Here is a 15,055-nt window from a genome sequence, read left to right on the forward strand (position 1 = left end):
TTTTAGCCAGGCGCAGGGTGAGGGAAGGCGTTCGGGGAGACTTGTCGCCACAAAGTAGCGGCGATTAGTCGCCAGGCATCTAAATCTCCCCAATTTGCCCAGTGTGCCCTTACCCTGACACTCTATGATTATATCATGAGATACAAAGCAAACAAACAACACATTTATGTATACGTATACTTATTCCTGCAGCTGAGGTCTGTGGTCTGGAGCTTGTGATGTTCAAGACCACTCGTGTGACAAGTATATCTCCTTGGGTAAGAATACAAAGGGCTCACCTGCTGGCTTGGGAAGTTCCATTACTAGGGTCACCTGTGGTGGTCTCTTGGATCACGTCTAGTCCCAAATCTGGTGGTGCAATCCTGGTGCAATCGGGTCATTGCCAGAAACAAAAATGGATTGTCAGACTGCAGGAATACGAATGCAATATTGCAGAGACCAGAATCAAGACATGGCTGTATTTATTTGTTTTGTTCTACCATATTGGTGAACAGACCATTTATTTATAGGTTGAGTACATACACAATTAGTTCATGATTATGCTTTAAGGTGGATTAGGGTGGTTTCCCACAACAACCAATTAGAAAAGTGTACTCAGTAACAAAAATAACATTGAATGACTGTCCTTGACCAAAACTACAATTAAACATGAAATATTTGTTTATGGTGAAAATCAAGATCTCAATATGTCATGCTAACTTGGTTGCTATTGGCAACTGCACTTTAGTACCTGTGTTTGTAAATCATTCACAATTAATTAAAATGACTGCCCAAGTGCTAGAGAACTGCCCAATATCAATATGTCTCCTGTACTCCCTTCCTTTCATGGTATCACAGGGTAAGGGCAACTCTAGGAATGGGTTTCCTGCTGGGTAGTGCCCTAACTAATGATTCTCACCCAGGTACCATCCCACCCTACCCAGAATGCAGCATGAAGGGGCTCAGTGAATGTGGCAGTGAAGGTGTGTAAGTGTCTGATTGGCTCACTCAGCTCATAAAAGGACAGACGTCCGGCCTCATAGTCCAGTGAGATCCTGATTCTACTGTAGGAAGGGACGTGGGGTAAATTTGTCCATTTATTGCCATGTATCACTGAATAGATCTTATTATCCCATCTGTACAAACACCAGGACTTGTTATTATCCCCAATCCGGGACTGGCCCCCTCTCCTCTCTATACTGGGATAGGCCACCCCTACCCTCCACTCCCCTGATTCACTGACCTCCACTTCCCAGTAATGTCGCCCTGAGGGGAAACTCCTGCTGCTTAAAGTCTGAGGATAATCCTGAAATCTCTCTGGGGTTTGTGGGTGATGTTGGTCTGTGAGTGAGTAGGAAGCAGATTTCCTGTCCCCTGATACAGATACATCATACCCAGCCGTGTTTATATTCAGTAACAGGTCTGTAGCCTCCTGCCCAGGGAAGCACAACCCCTTTACCCCAGTCCCAATGGCAGCTAAGCCTGTGAGTAATGTCTCTGAGATCAGATCCACATCCAGATCCCCTACAGCAGGGACCTTTATATCATGTCTCTCTCTGCCCCCCTCATTATCTGCAGCTCCATGTGATTCCCGTTCCTGTAGGACAGTGAGTGGATCTGCCATGTTGCACAGCTCCTCAATGTGACGGATCTTCCTGGACAGCTCGTCCTTCTTTATTTCCAGCTGCTCCATTAGATCAGTGAGTGTGAGTGAGAGCTTCTCTTTCTGGCTGGAGATGTCACTCAGGAGTCGCTTCTCTAGGGCTTCCAGCTGTTCCCTGATGTCTCTAAACAGGGCAGTGACTCTCTCTGTCTCACCGGCTGCTTTTTCTGCCACTTCTCTCCTGCTCTCCTGCAGTCTCTGGGCTCCTCTCTCAGTCTCCTCTCTCTCTGGCCTCAGTTTATCCAGAACTTGCCTCAGTTTCTCTTTCTTCTTCTCAGAGGCCTCACTCAGCAGCTCCACCCTGTGGCCCCTGTGCTCTCCGGCCAGACAGCAGGACACACAGATACAGACAGACTCCTCACAGCAGTAATACTTTAGGAGCTCATTGTGTACAGAACATTTTCTCTCCATAAAGGAGTCGGTGGGTTGGGTCAGTACATGTTCTGCTGACTTGCTGTGCCCCCTCAGGTGGGTATCACACAGAGAAGCCTCACACAGGAGACAGGATTTAGCAGCAGGTACAGGAGAGAGGACACAGTAGGTGCAGAAGATCCCAGTCTCCCCCGGCTCTGTCTCAGTTGGACGGAATCGCTCCACCAGGTCACGCAGCTTCCAGTCTGTTGTCAGTTCAGGTCTCCTACTAAATCTCTTTCTACATTCAGGACAAGAAGGATTTTCTAGGAAAGTTTCCACCTGGGTGTCCCATGTTCTCTCAATACAGTCCCAGCAGAAGTTATGGCCACATGACAGGGATACAGGATCGGTATAAATGCTCAGGCAGATGGAGCAGCTCAGCTCAGCTCTCAGATCAGCAGCCGCCATCACTGAAATCAGGAACAAGAAACTATACTAAAATTTACTCTCTCTCTATAACCAGTGGAACTGGTTTTATCTCCCCCTCTCACACAGGGTGGGGCAAAGTCTTTATTTGGATTTTAGTTTCTTGTTAAAGGGATACTGTCATGGCAAAAAACATTTTTTTCAAAATGAATCAGTTAATAGTGCTGCTCCAGCAGAATTCTGCACTGAAATCCATTTCTCAAAAGAGCAAACAGATTTTTTTATATTTAATTTTGAAATCTGACATGAGGATGGACATATTGTTAATTTCCCAGCTGCCCCCAGTCATGTGACTTGGATTCAGTGCAGAATTCTGCTGGAGTAGTACTATTAACTGATGCGTTTTGGAAAAAAAACATGTTTTCCGATGACAGGGTCCCTTTAACTATTAATTTCCCATTCACTTCATACATGGGTATAAGCACTTATACCCAGGGCCGCCATCAGGGGGGGACAGGGGGGACAAGCGTACCGGGCCCGGGCATGAAGGGGGGCCCGGCAGCGCTGCATTTTTTTGAAGATCCGGGCCCCCCTTACGAGCGCCCGAGCCGTACGTCTTGCCTCTTCAGTGCCGAATGCGGAAGTGCCGAAAAGCCGAAGCCGATGCGACGAAAAGACCCGAAGTCACGGGAAAAGCCGAAGTCCCGAAGTCACGAAGCGCCGAAAAGACCCGAAGTCACGAAAACAGCCGAAGCCGAAGTCCTGAAGCGGCGCAAAGACCCGAAGTCACGAAAACAGCCGAAGTCCTGAAGCAGCGCAAAGACCCGAAGTCACGAAAACAGCCGAAGCCGAAGTCCTGAAGCGGTGAAAAGACCCGAAGTCATGAAAGGAGGCGAAGTTGAAGTACTGAAGCCATGAGTTCAATCCTACTGAACACCAGTTTGTGTTTTTTTTTTTTTTAATCCCCTGGCCACCAATGTATTATTTTAATATTCTATAGGCCCCTGCCACCAATCTTTTTTTTAAAACTTTTGTTTTTGGGGCCCCAATTTTTTTTTTAACTCGTAAGGGGCCCCTTGCCACCATTGTTTTTTTTTGGGTTTTTTTTTTTAAAAAAAAATTAATTTTCTTTTGGTGGCCCCAAATTTTTTTAACTTGTAAGGGGGCCCCTGCCACCAGTTTTTTTTTTTTTTCAAAAAAAAATTATTTTTTTTTTAAATTTTTTTGGGGCCCCAATTTGTTTTTAACTTGTAAGGGGGCCCCTGCCACCATTTTTTTTTTCAAAAAAATTTTTTTTCTCCAAATTTTTTTTTTGGGGCCCCAATTTGTTTTTAACTTATAAGGGGGCCCCTGCCGCCAATGTTTTTTTTTTTTTTTCAAAAAAAAATTAATTTTTTTTCAAATTTTTTTTTGGGGCCCCAATTTGTTTTTAACTTATAAGGGGGCCCCTGCCACCAATGTTTTTTTTTTTTTCAAAAAAAAATTAATTTTTTTTCAAATTTTTTTTTGGGGCCCCAATTTGTTTTTAACTTAGAAGGGGGCCCCTGCCACCAATGTTTGTTTATTTTTTAGTTTTTTTTACATTTTTTTTTGTTGGGGCCCCAAGTTTTTTTTAACAGGGGGCCCCTGCCACCAATGTTTTTAAAAAAAAAAAAAATTTTAATTTTTTTTTTTTGGGGCCCCAATTTTTTTTATAAGGGGGCCCTGACCATCAATAGCTTTTTACAACTTGTGTGGGGGGGGGGTTACTTTTTTAGCGCTGATGTCTGTGTGGTCTTTTAACTGCGATGTGGGCGGGATATGGGGCGGAGCTTGGTCGTCAGTGTGGGCGGGGCCCAGGGGGCCCCAAAAATTTTGTTGTACGGGGCCCCGTGATTTCTAATGGCGGCCCTGCTTATACCAATCAATCTCCCATAGACAAGCTGAGCACCAATACAAAACCAATACGATCCCTTTAAGACCACGTCACTTCTGTCATCTGACCTCTTGACATAGCTACCATAGTAGCAAAACAGCTGTTGAAGAGGTGCGGTGCTGTGTATTGAGGAAGGGGGCCCCCACCCTGAGGTCGGGTAATGCAAGCATAAGGTGCTGTTAAACACATTCCTCTGGAACTTCACAAACTGGAGTCGGCTCACTGGCTGGAAGCCTAGATATACGGTCTGTATAAGCCTTATCTTTACTTGATTTATATCCAACCAGCACCAGGAGCATGTGTGGCCAATACATCATTGAGTAATATGGAGAGCAGAACTGCATAATTGCACTATAGCGATTGCTATCCCCCCAAATATCTAACGGGACTGAACAGTTTGTTTCTGCCTTATACACATGTTTGATCATGGGCCAATACACTTCAACTCCATGAATTATGCTTCAAATACCACACTAGACAACACCAGCACCAGTAAGATTACTTTGGATGACATTTAACCTGACGGGCCGGTTAGCCTCAGCTGCTGAATATATATTACGGAACACGCTCAGGGCAGCCATCAGGGGGGACAGGGGGGAGAGTTGTAGGGGGTCCGAGGGTAAGGGGGCCCTGTGCCAGCCACGCCGGGCCCCCCGCTTTCTGAGAGCTGCTGACTGGGAAGGCAGGGTGGGAGCACAAGGGGAGGTATCTTCTGTCCATTACTTCCCCTTATAGGTCACTGAGTTTAAGTCCCAGTTGCGCTGCTCAGGGATTGGATAGCTGAGGTTTGAACTTCTCCTCCAGCTCATCCAATCACCATGCAGCTTTACCGGGACTTGAAATTCTGTGACCAATAAGGGAAGAAAATGCCGTCACTGGAAGAAGATGCAGCCACCTGTGCTCCCCTCCTCCCTTCTGTAGTTGGCAGCTCACTGACAGCAGGTGGGCCACAGTAATGAAGTAAGTGTAACATGGCAGGGCCCCCCTAAAGTTAACCCTTTGTGGCCCCTGTTGTGTGGTGGGGCCCTGGGCACCAAATTATTTTACATGGGGGGGCAAGTTTTTTTTACATGGATGTTTAAGGGGGGCCCTGGCCACCAATTTTCTTATAACATGGGGGGGGGCCTGGCCACCAATCTTTTTCCCCATGTGGGGTCCTAGCCACCAATATTTTTTAATGGGGGGGCCTTGACCACAAGTGTTTTTTTCAATGAGGGGGCCCTGACCACCAATATTTTTTTATTAACATGTGGGAACCCTAGCCATCAATGTTTTTTTTTTTTATTGTGTGTTGGGGGTGGACTTGTAGGGGGGGCTTTTGGTGGGTGCAGCCCAGGGGGCCCAGGATATTTTGTTGTATGGGGCCCTGTGATTTCTGATGGCAGCCCTGAACACGCTACATTAATTATTGTGCACCACAAGGAATTTACAACTTGGGAATTAACCCCTGTACACTAACATCGGACTAACTGGATTTGTTATGCTCATTAAAAAAGTGGCTATTATGCTCACTAACACACTGTAGCATGAACTTTATCGAGCTACCAACACAGCGTTAAGTTCAAGTCCACACCATCCACTTTTTCTCACATCTGGTTTCATTTATTAGGTGGTGTAGTCTAAGAACCTCAAAAATAAGGGGGGTATCCCTCCTTTCAGATGCAGTACTGCTTGTTTTTAATATGATTTTATATATATTTTCATGGCATGGTTGTGAATAAATATTGCCTTTTAATACTATATTGATATATCTTTTGTCATATTGCATTACCCAGCAGCAGGAGTCTTTGGGGTTTAAGTCCCAATTTTGGTTTATTTACATTTCATCAATTGTTTGAGGACACCCCAGCCACTCCAGCTCCTGGTTACTTCTTAATTTAGTTTGCTCTGCTTCAGTTTCAGGTAGTTGATTTACTTGTAGATACTTTGTAACTAAATGTTCAATAGATGGTGCTGTTTTAATAGCTTTAAAAGGAAGTCCAAGTGACCGTATGTGTTAGCTTGAAAAAAAACCCAAGGAAGGGCTTGAAACGTTGCTGAATTTGGTCTGAGCCATTTGAAAATAAAGTCTTTTTATCTTCACTAAAAAGGTGCTGTTCATTACACTATTGGTTGTTCTGCAGTGAATGGTGGCCACAATAGAACGTACACCTGCATACCTGGGGGGTATTGTGCTGACAAGAATTATGAGTTTAGGGCTCACTATCTTGCATACTGGACGTCCCACTATATTTTGCCTGACCAAGGGGCCTGTGTGTTCTGAAAGCTTGCAATTGTTACTTATTCAGTTAGCCAATAAAAGGTATCACCAAACTTTACATATTCTCAACTGGAGAGAAAGGGATCTGCCCTTTATGCTTCTGTGATTAGCTGCACTGACAGACATAGAGTGGTAAACAACCTGAAAAACACACACTTTCATGTTTCACTGCTTCCAGTTTTTTTAAATCAGCTCTAGTTTTGTCTAATTGACATTATTTTTGTTTGTTGCTTGTCATGACTCTTTGCAACAGCAATATAACTGGAGGAGTCACAGTGGGATTTGGATATTTACTATTGACTGCTATTCTCATATATGCCAGGGAGCTGTTGTCTTGTATTAAACATACCTCCCAACTGTCCCTTTTTCGGAGGGACAGTCCCTCTTTTGACAGCTCAACCTGCAGTCCCTCATTTGTACTGGAAAGTCCCTCTTTTCTCTGCACTGAACAGCCAGAAAAAGAAACAAAGTTTCTCACTTAATTGGCTTTTAGCAGAGAGCCCAGAACAGCTAACAGGTGCAAATAAGATACTTTGTAACAATTTTGAGACACAAAAACACAGTTTAGATAAGGAGAAATATTTTCAAACTTTCATAACCTGCCAAATTGCAAAACAAACATGGTAATTAGGGGGTGTGGCCACAGAAAGGGGTGTGGTCAAAAAAAGGTGTCCCTCTTTTTACTTCCAAAATGTTGGGAGGTATGTATTAAGCTGGCCATAGATGTTGAGATTTAAAAAAAAAAAGATCGTCATCGTGAGACCACGATTATTTCGGTACAATCGTACGAATTTACCATCAACTAAAAAGACCAATTTGGCAGGAAAACAAAGGGGAGCTGCTTGGCCCTGCAGACATAGATACATTGTACTGGGACCCATAAAGATTTTTTGACCTGGCCGATCAATTTCCTGACAGATGTCGGCCGAAAAATCATAAGATGTACAATCGTTTGAATCCCACTAACCGCACGGTAATTTCGAAGGATTAGTCGGACTTCCCTAAAATCGATCGTTCGGCAAGAAGAATCATCGCGTCTATGGGGAGCTTTAGGAAGACTAGTCTATCTGGTTATCTTTCTATTGTTCTGGTGTTAGGATGCAGGGTGGGGAAAGGGTGGTGGTGATATTACTCCAACTTAAAGTGCAGTAAGTGACTGGTTTATCAGAGCATGCCCTATGACTGTGAGCACCTAGGAAAATGACAACATGTCAAGCCCCATGTTAAAATTAAATATTTATTTTTCTTTTTTTTAATGATTTGTGGGGGTTGGAGTAAAAAGTGTACTCTGTTTGGTGGGTATATTTGTGATACCACTGCAGTAGCAAACAGTGATCACTGCAGTAGCAAACAGGTTCTGCTGTCCCTCTGAGTTGTGGACCCAGTGGATAAAGTGTATAGTAAGGGGGTAGGGTGGTAGATAAAGCTCTGTTTTGTATTGGTGCATTTTCCAAACTTTAAAACCATTAACTTTAAAAACAGACAACCAAAAGAGAAATAAACAAACAAAGAGTGTCGGAGCTTTGTGCTGTAACACTGGTGGCAAGCGGTGGCATAGGGTACCAGGACATTGGAGGAACAAAGTACCATCTCCCTTTCATCCCTGCATCATGGAAGTTCCACCTGGAATATACAGTGTCTCATGGGATACATTTAATGACTCCTGGACTCCACAGATCCCTACTGATCCCAGGAAGAACACCTTGTTTTGGCAGAGGTGTGACTATCTTGGACTCTCTGCAGATGAGGCCCTGACCCATGGGGTAGAACAGCTGGTGAGGATGGAGGCAGACCTGGAGACTGATTACTATGTCCTGCTGAGCACAATGCACCAACCAGGTGGGAGATACAAGTATAGTTCCTACACAGTGCGCCCCCTTCCCCACAGCTGGGAGGAATGACAAGAGCTCTGGGACCAACAGAAGTTCTGTAACTACAACACCTTTGTGGGTGACCCAGAGGAGGAGTTCTGGAGCCTCTATACAAGCCAGTTTAGAAACAGAGGCATGAATGATACAGAGGAAAGGAGGGACTGGTTAGCTGAACTATTTTATCAGGAGCTGGATATTTTAAAAGACTATGTGGGGATCCTACAATGTGAAGATTGTTGTAGGGAAGAAATGCTTGCAGAACCCGAGCTTGGTTGCTGGCATTTTAAAGACTTGGCAGAGGCCGCAGCTTCCCCAAGTGAAAACCCTGTCTGTGTGGAGTCCAGTGGCTGTGTGATCCCTGGGCTGGAGAACCTAAGCGTGGTTGGCTTGGCAGGGGCTAGGGTCTCCCCAAGTCCTTCAACTTGGTCATAGCTACATAGATATCTCACTGAGTCTCCTATCTCGCCAGGCCCAGATTTGTGGAGAGGCCACCAAGGCCCGGACCTAGAGCGGCAGGATTTTAGGGGGGGCGGCATGCTGCCCAACCATACCCACATTGGTTCAAAAACACTGGGTATGTGCTGGAGATACAATCATTTTTTAAATTTCCCGTGTGTCAATCCCCATTGCTCCAGTCCAGATTTGCATGAATTGAGATTTGCATACTTGACCCTAAGGCTAATGTCACACTTAGGTGATTTATGTTGTTTGAAGTACATTTCCAGCACTTCTTGCTCCTGTTGTTTTCTGGTTTATGTGCTGTAAACCGTATCTTTTTAGTACTATATATTCAGGATCCAACTAATGACCTGCATGAATTTTTTGCAGTTTTAGCCCAATATATGAGTGGATGAGTACAAGTCATGTGGGCTGCTGCTTTTTACTCCCAGTCCGGCCCTGGACAGGGGTGCCAAACGACATTGGGCCTAGGGGCACCCTCTATGTAAATCCGGCCCTGTAGCTAGCGGAGAGGCTTTATCATTAACTCTTAACCACCCAATTAGAGCCATAACAATAATAGTTACTTCCCAATTTTACATTTATTGAAACCAATGCAGGTCATTAGTTGGATCCTGAACAAGATCCAAGATCCAAGATCTTCATTTTATCCATGTAATTTAATAATCAAATTATCACTGGTCTGGGGCAGTTTTCCTTGGCTGAATAAGATGAAACCGCTGTATTGTAAGAGGGCTGTTGATTCGAGTCCCAAGGCCTCTGGCAATTGTATAGTCAGAAACCATTCCAGATAGTTGCTTTTAATTGTTTTGGGTATACCAATTATTCTTAGGCTATTACGCCTGCTCCTATTCTCCAAGTTGTCTACCTTTTCCAAAAGAATCAAAATTTCACGTTCTTGTAGTTTTAGCTGTTGTTTTGCTTGTTCAAGCTCCTCTTCTGTGTCTGATATTCGTTGTTCAGCTTCTTGCAAACGATGCGTTTGTTTGGAGAACTGTTCCAACATTTCATTCAATTTTACATCCAATGAGGCAAGTTTTTGGTCTAACAAGGGACCCAAGATCTGTTAGATCTGCTGCAGACAGTGTGGCAGGAGATGTCGCTGGTGTTGTATTGTACTGTGAATCCACAGAGGACTGTGAAGGATTATCCACTGTTGGTACTGGCCAATCCCCTGAGTTGAAACTGGGAGACTGTTGTGTCCTTTTCTCCATAGAGTAGTCTTTACTTGGGTTTTTGATGGCTTATCCCCTTGTTTGGAGGGAGAATTGCTTGCCAAGTATTTGTGCATGTTCACAGGATGGTAAATGATTAATTATGCAGATTAAGAGAGGATGGGCGTGGTCAGGTGAAATTGAGCTAAGGATCCAGTGCGAGGTAGTAAAATGTCACATGGTTAGTACAAGCCTGGAGTGTGCACCACAATTGTAAATTGTATTGTGACTTAATTAGCTTCTAGTTAATAGGGTGCTGCGTCAGGAATAGACGCATTACATTTTTTCAAATGGGGCTGTACTTACACAGACACATGTAGGCACCGAACGCAGGTTGAGACGCAACATACTGCATTTTCCTGCACCTACACATGCCTGTGTGAGTACAGTCCCATTGAAAAAAATGTAATGCGTCTATTCCTGCGCTCCCCTGCGGCTGAATGCAGAAAAACGGAACGCAGGGGAGCGCAGGTAAAAACGCTCGTCAGTAAGAGCCATTAATATCAAAGTCCCAATCCTCTGGAAGGGGTTAATAACCACACAGTTCAAATGAAATGTCCCTTCCCAAGAGCTCTTATTCCCCAAGTAGCACTACCATTTCCCAAAAGTACCTCTTCCTTTGGGATTTAGCAGCAGCGTAAATACACAAGACTTGTCTTCACTTTGGGGCCCCACTTTAGTATCCATGCCAGTATCCTCCTTGGGTGGCTCACTCACCGGGGTGCTCTCAGAGGAAATCACACTGGAGATTGCAGGCAGCTTTGCAGCAGGATCAATCTCACCAGTGGCACCTTTCTCCTTCTGAGACTCTAGCAGCTTGGCAGGGAACAAGCTGGGCTCAATCTGTACCTCCACAGATTCCACAGATTTAACAGCTTCTCTGTACTTGACACTCTTACAGCTGCCTGTGCTGGCTCTGTTCAGCTCTCTGGGAGACCCCAAAGATTTGGCTCCAAAGTCAGGCACACCCTCTCTCCTAAGCAGGACCGCCATCAGAAATCGCAGGGCCCCATAAGACAAAATTTCCTGGGCCCCCTGGGCTGCGCCCACCGCAAGCCCCACCTACAGGTCCACCCTCCCCACCACACAGTAAAAAAACAAAAAAAATATTTGTGGCTAGGGTTCCCACATGTTAATAAAAATAAAAAGATATTGGTGGTCAGGGCCCCCATAAAAAAACATTTGTGGCCTGGGCCCCCCATTAAAAAATATTGGTGGCTAGGACCCCACATGAGAAAAAAAAATTGGTGGCCAGGGCCCCCCCTCGACACATAATAAGAAAATTGGTGGCCAGGGATCCTTAAATTTCCATGCCTTCCCGAAGTGAGCAGCTCTCAGAAAGATGGGGGGCCCGGCTAATCAAGTAAGTGTGGCATGGCCGGGCCCCCTACAACTCTCCCCCCTGTCCCCCCCTGATGGCTGCCCTGCTCCTAAGGATACACTGGGGTGCCCAGCCAATTGGATCACTCTCTAGCCTGTAACTGGGCTGGATGATGTCACAGGCAGAAAAACAGGGGAATGATTCCTTTTGTCCCCTACATTCTCCCTTTGGACAAACCGGCAACGTCCAACAGTAAAACAGTCAATAATGTTTGTATCACTACTGATACCTGAGACCCTAACATTTGCCTTACCTTGAGACCTGCACTTACCCAGACCCAGTCCTTTAAATCTATCAGGGGTATCAGAAGTTTCAGGGGCCACCTTAATGCCAACAGGGTTCTCCACAGTAGTCTTCTCTTGACTCAACACCTTATCCTCTTCAGGGGAGTCACTCTCACAGATGGAAGGCTCATAATAAGACTTCTGTACTGTAGAACCTTTGTAAGTCTTACAACTCCGGGCCTGATGACGCATCACTTGGCAATTGTAGCATCTTCCATAGAATCTTATATGCCTGTGGCGTACTTTACACAGTGTGGATTGGGTTTAACCTTCATCAGGAACTGGACAGTTTGGCTGGATGTGGCCAAGCCTGCCACACCGGTAGGAACTTTCTTAGCCTCAGCTGGGGGTTTGGCTCTCTCAGACAGTTGAGCTTTTAACTCCTCCAACTCTTTGCAAAGCTTCTTGTTCTCTTCCAACAGTTTAGCATCAGTAGGGGATTTCTCTGTATGCCCTGAAGTGGAACTTCGTTTGACCCTCACATAGGTATCCGCCTCCTCTCACCGACCTCTCTCCATCAGAGCAACATACCCAGGGGGTAGCTTATCCTGGTAGTGCACTCTAATGGTCACGTCAACAGGGTCACTATTCAGGGTCCCTCTTTTCAATTGGCGAATTCTCAGAGAATCCATTTCATCATCTATAATTGCACCGCGGCTCACTAGCAGTCTTAAGCTGGCCATAGACGCAAAGATCCGATCGTACGAATCAACGTACGATCGGACTTTCCCATCTCCCGACCCGCCACTAACCATTCAGATCAAAGTCTTTACCATTCTGATCAAATAAGAACAGATCACCCAATGTTCTGCCCCTGACAGCAATCGTACGATACTTATGTCTGACAACACTAGTGACAGTCTCCCTCTGAAAATCGTATAATCGGCAATACACGCAGAGATATTATCGGCAGGCGACAGAAATTTTCTAACCTGTCCGATCGACCAAACGACCGATCTCCGACGGACGAAAAATGTCGGGACTCTCCACACACGGTCCGAAAATCGTACGAATCCACGATTCGTACGATCTGATCTTTGCGTCTATGGCCAGCTTTAGGCCTTGTTCTAGCTGCACAAGATAAGCAGACAAATCTTCCTTCTCTTTCTGGAATGTAGAGTGGAAGCGATAAAGCATCTCTGTAGCGCTCTCTACAGGGCCAAATGTCACCTCCAGAACTTGAATCAGATTACATGAAGTCGGGGGTGACCAACCTTGTAGGATTTAACAACATCAAGTTGGGGCCCCATACTTGTATCCGTGTCAGTATCCTCCCTTGGGTGGCTCACTCACAGGTGTGCTCTCAGAGGCAGTCACACTGGAGATTACAGGCAGCTCTGCAGCAGGATCAATCTCACCAGTGGCACCTTTCTCCTTCTGAGACTCTAGCAGCTTGGCAGTGAACAGGCTGGGCTTAATCTGTACCTCCACAGATTCCACAGATTTAACAACTTCTCTGTACTTGACAGTCTTACAGCTACTTGTGCTGACTCTGTTCAGCTCTCTGGGAGACCCCAAAGATTTAGCTCCAAAGTCAGGCACACCCACTCTCCCAAGGTTGTACTGGGGTGCCCAGCCAGTCAGATCACTCTCCAGCCTGTAACTGGGCTGGATGATGTCACAGGCAGAAAAACAGGAGAAGGATTCCTCTTGTCCCCTACATTTCTATATATCTGTAACCTTGTTATGAGCTAAGGGGGCCCCGTCTGAAGGTCAGTTAGGGGGAGATTTGGGGTGAGTGCTTATTTGTACCCTGGGTACCCCTGGAACTATAGCATGGTGACTGTTACCCCCAATGTTTCTATATATCTGTAACCTTGTTATGAGCTAAGGGGGCCTGTCTGAAGGTCAGTTAGGGGGAGATTTGAGGTGAGTGCTTATTTGTACCCTGGGTACCACTGGAACTATAGCAGGGTGACTGTTACCCCAATGTTTCTATATATCTGTAACCATGTTATGAGCTAAGGGGGCCTGTCTGAAGGTCAGTTAGTAGGAGATTTGGGGTGAGTGCTTATTTGTACCCTGGGTACCCCTGGAACTATAGCAGGGTGACACCCCAATGTTTCTATATATCTGTAACCTTGTTATGAGCTAAGGGGGCCCAGTCTGGAGGCCAGTTAGTGGGAGATTTGGGTGAGTGTTTATTTGTACCCTGGGTACCCCTGGAACTATAGCAGGGTGACTGTTACCCCAATGTTTCTATATATCTGTAACCTTGTTATGAACTAAGGGGGCTCAGTCTGAAGGTTCGTTAGAGGGAGATTTGGGTGAGTGTTTATTTGTACCCTGGGTACCCCTGGAACTATAGCAGGGTGACTGTTACCCCAATGTTTCTATATATCTGTAACCTTGTTATGAGCTAAGGGGGCCCAGTCTGAAGGTTCGTTAGGGGGAGATTTGGGGTGAGTGCTTATTTGTGCCCTGGGTACCCCTGGAACTATAGCAGGGTGACTGTTACCCCAATGTTTCTATATATCTGTAACCTTGTTATGAGCTAAGGGGGCCCAGTCTGAAGGTCAGTTAGTAGGAGATTTGGGGTGAGTGCTTATTTGTACCCTGGGTACCCCTGGAACTATAGCAGGGTGACTGTTACCTCAATGTTTCTATATATCTGTAACCTTATGATCTAAGGGGGCCCAGCCTGGAGGCCAGTTAGTGGGAGATTTGGGTGAGTGTTTATTTGTACCCTGGGTACCCCTGGAACTATAGCAGGGTGACTGTTACCCCAATGTTTCTATATATCTGTAACCTTGTTATGAGCTAAGGGGGCCCAGTCTGAAGGTCAGTTAGTAGGAGATTTGGGGTGAGTGCTTATTTGTACCCTGGGTACCCCTGGAACTATAGCAGGGTGACTGTTACCCCAATGTTTCTATATATCTGTAACCTTGTTATGAGCTAAGGGGGCCCAGTCTGAAGGTCAGTTAGGGGGAGATTTGGGGCGAGTGTTTATTTGTACCCTGGGTACCCCTGGAACTATAGCAGGGTGACTGTTACCCCAATGTTTCTATATATCTGTAACCTTGTTATTGTCACGATCGCCGGCCGGAGCAGTCCCAGGAGCTCCGGGCGGCGCGTCCTCCCCTGCCGGCGTCGCTCCCAAAATGGCGGTGCCCATGCCCGCCACGTGGGTAGCGGAGCCGGCGCGATGACGTCAGCGCGCCGACGTTGGCGCAAGAATGCCAATGACGTCACAAAGGCACCAAATTCAAAATAAAAACGCTACCTAGATGCCAGAATGGCGCCCAAGTA

General features: G+C 45.8%; 1 protein-coding gene across 1 annotated transcript; it reads right to left on the bottom strand.

The window, feature by feature from the left end:
• Positions 1-295: 295 nt before the first annotated feature.
• Positions 296-2,479, bottom strand: LOC121396212 (E3 ubiquitin-protein ligase TRIM7-like). The gene has a single exon (XM_041570955.1). The coding sequence runs from the start codon at positions 2,462-2,464 to the stop codon at positions 881-883; it is 1,584 nt and encodes a 527-aa protein (XP_041426889.1). The 5' UTR covers positions 2,465-2,479; the 3' UTR covers positions 296-880.
• Between the last annotated feature and the right edge of the window lie 12,576 nt (positions 2,480-15,055).

This window comes from Xenopus laevis, chromosome 1L (assembly GCF_017654675.1).
Source record: "Xenopus laevis strain J_2021 chromosome 1L, Xenopus_laevis_v10.1, whole genome shotgun sequence".
NCBI lineage: Eukaryota > Metazoa > Chordata > Amphibia > Anura > Pipidae > Xenopus > Xenopus laevis.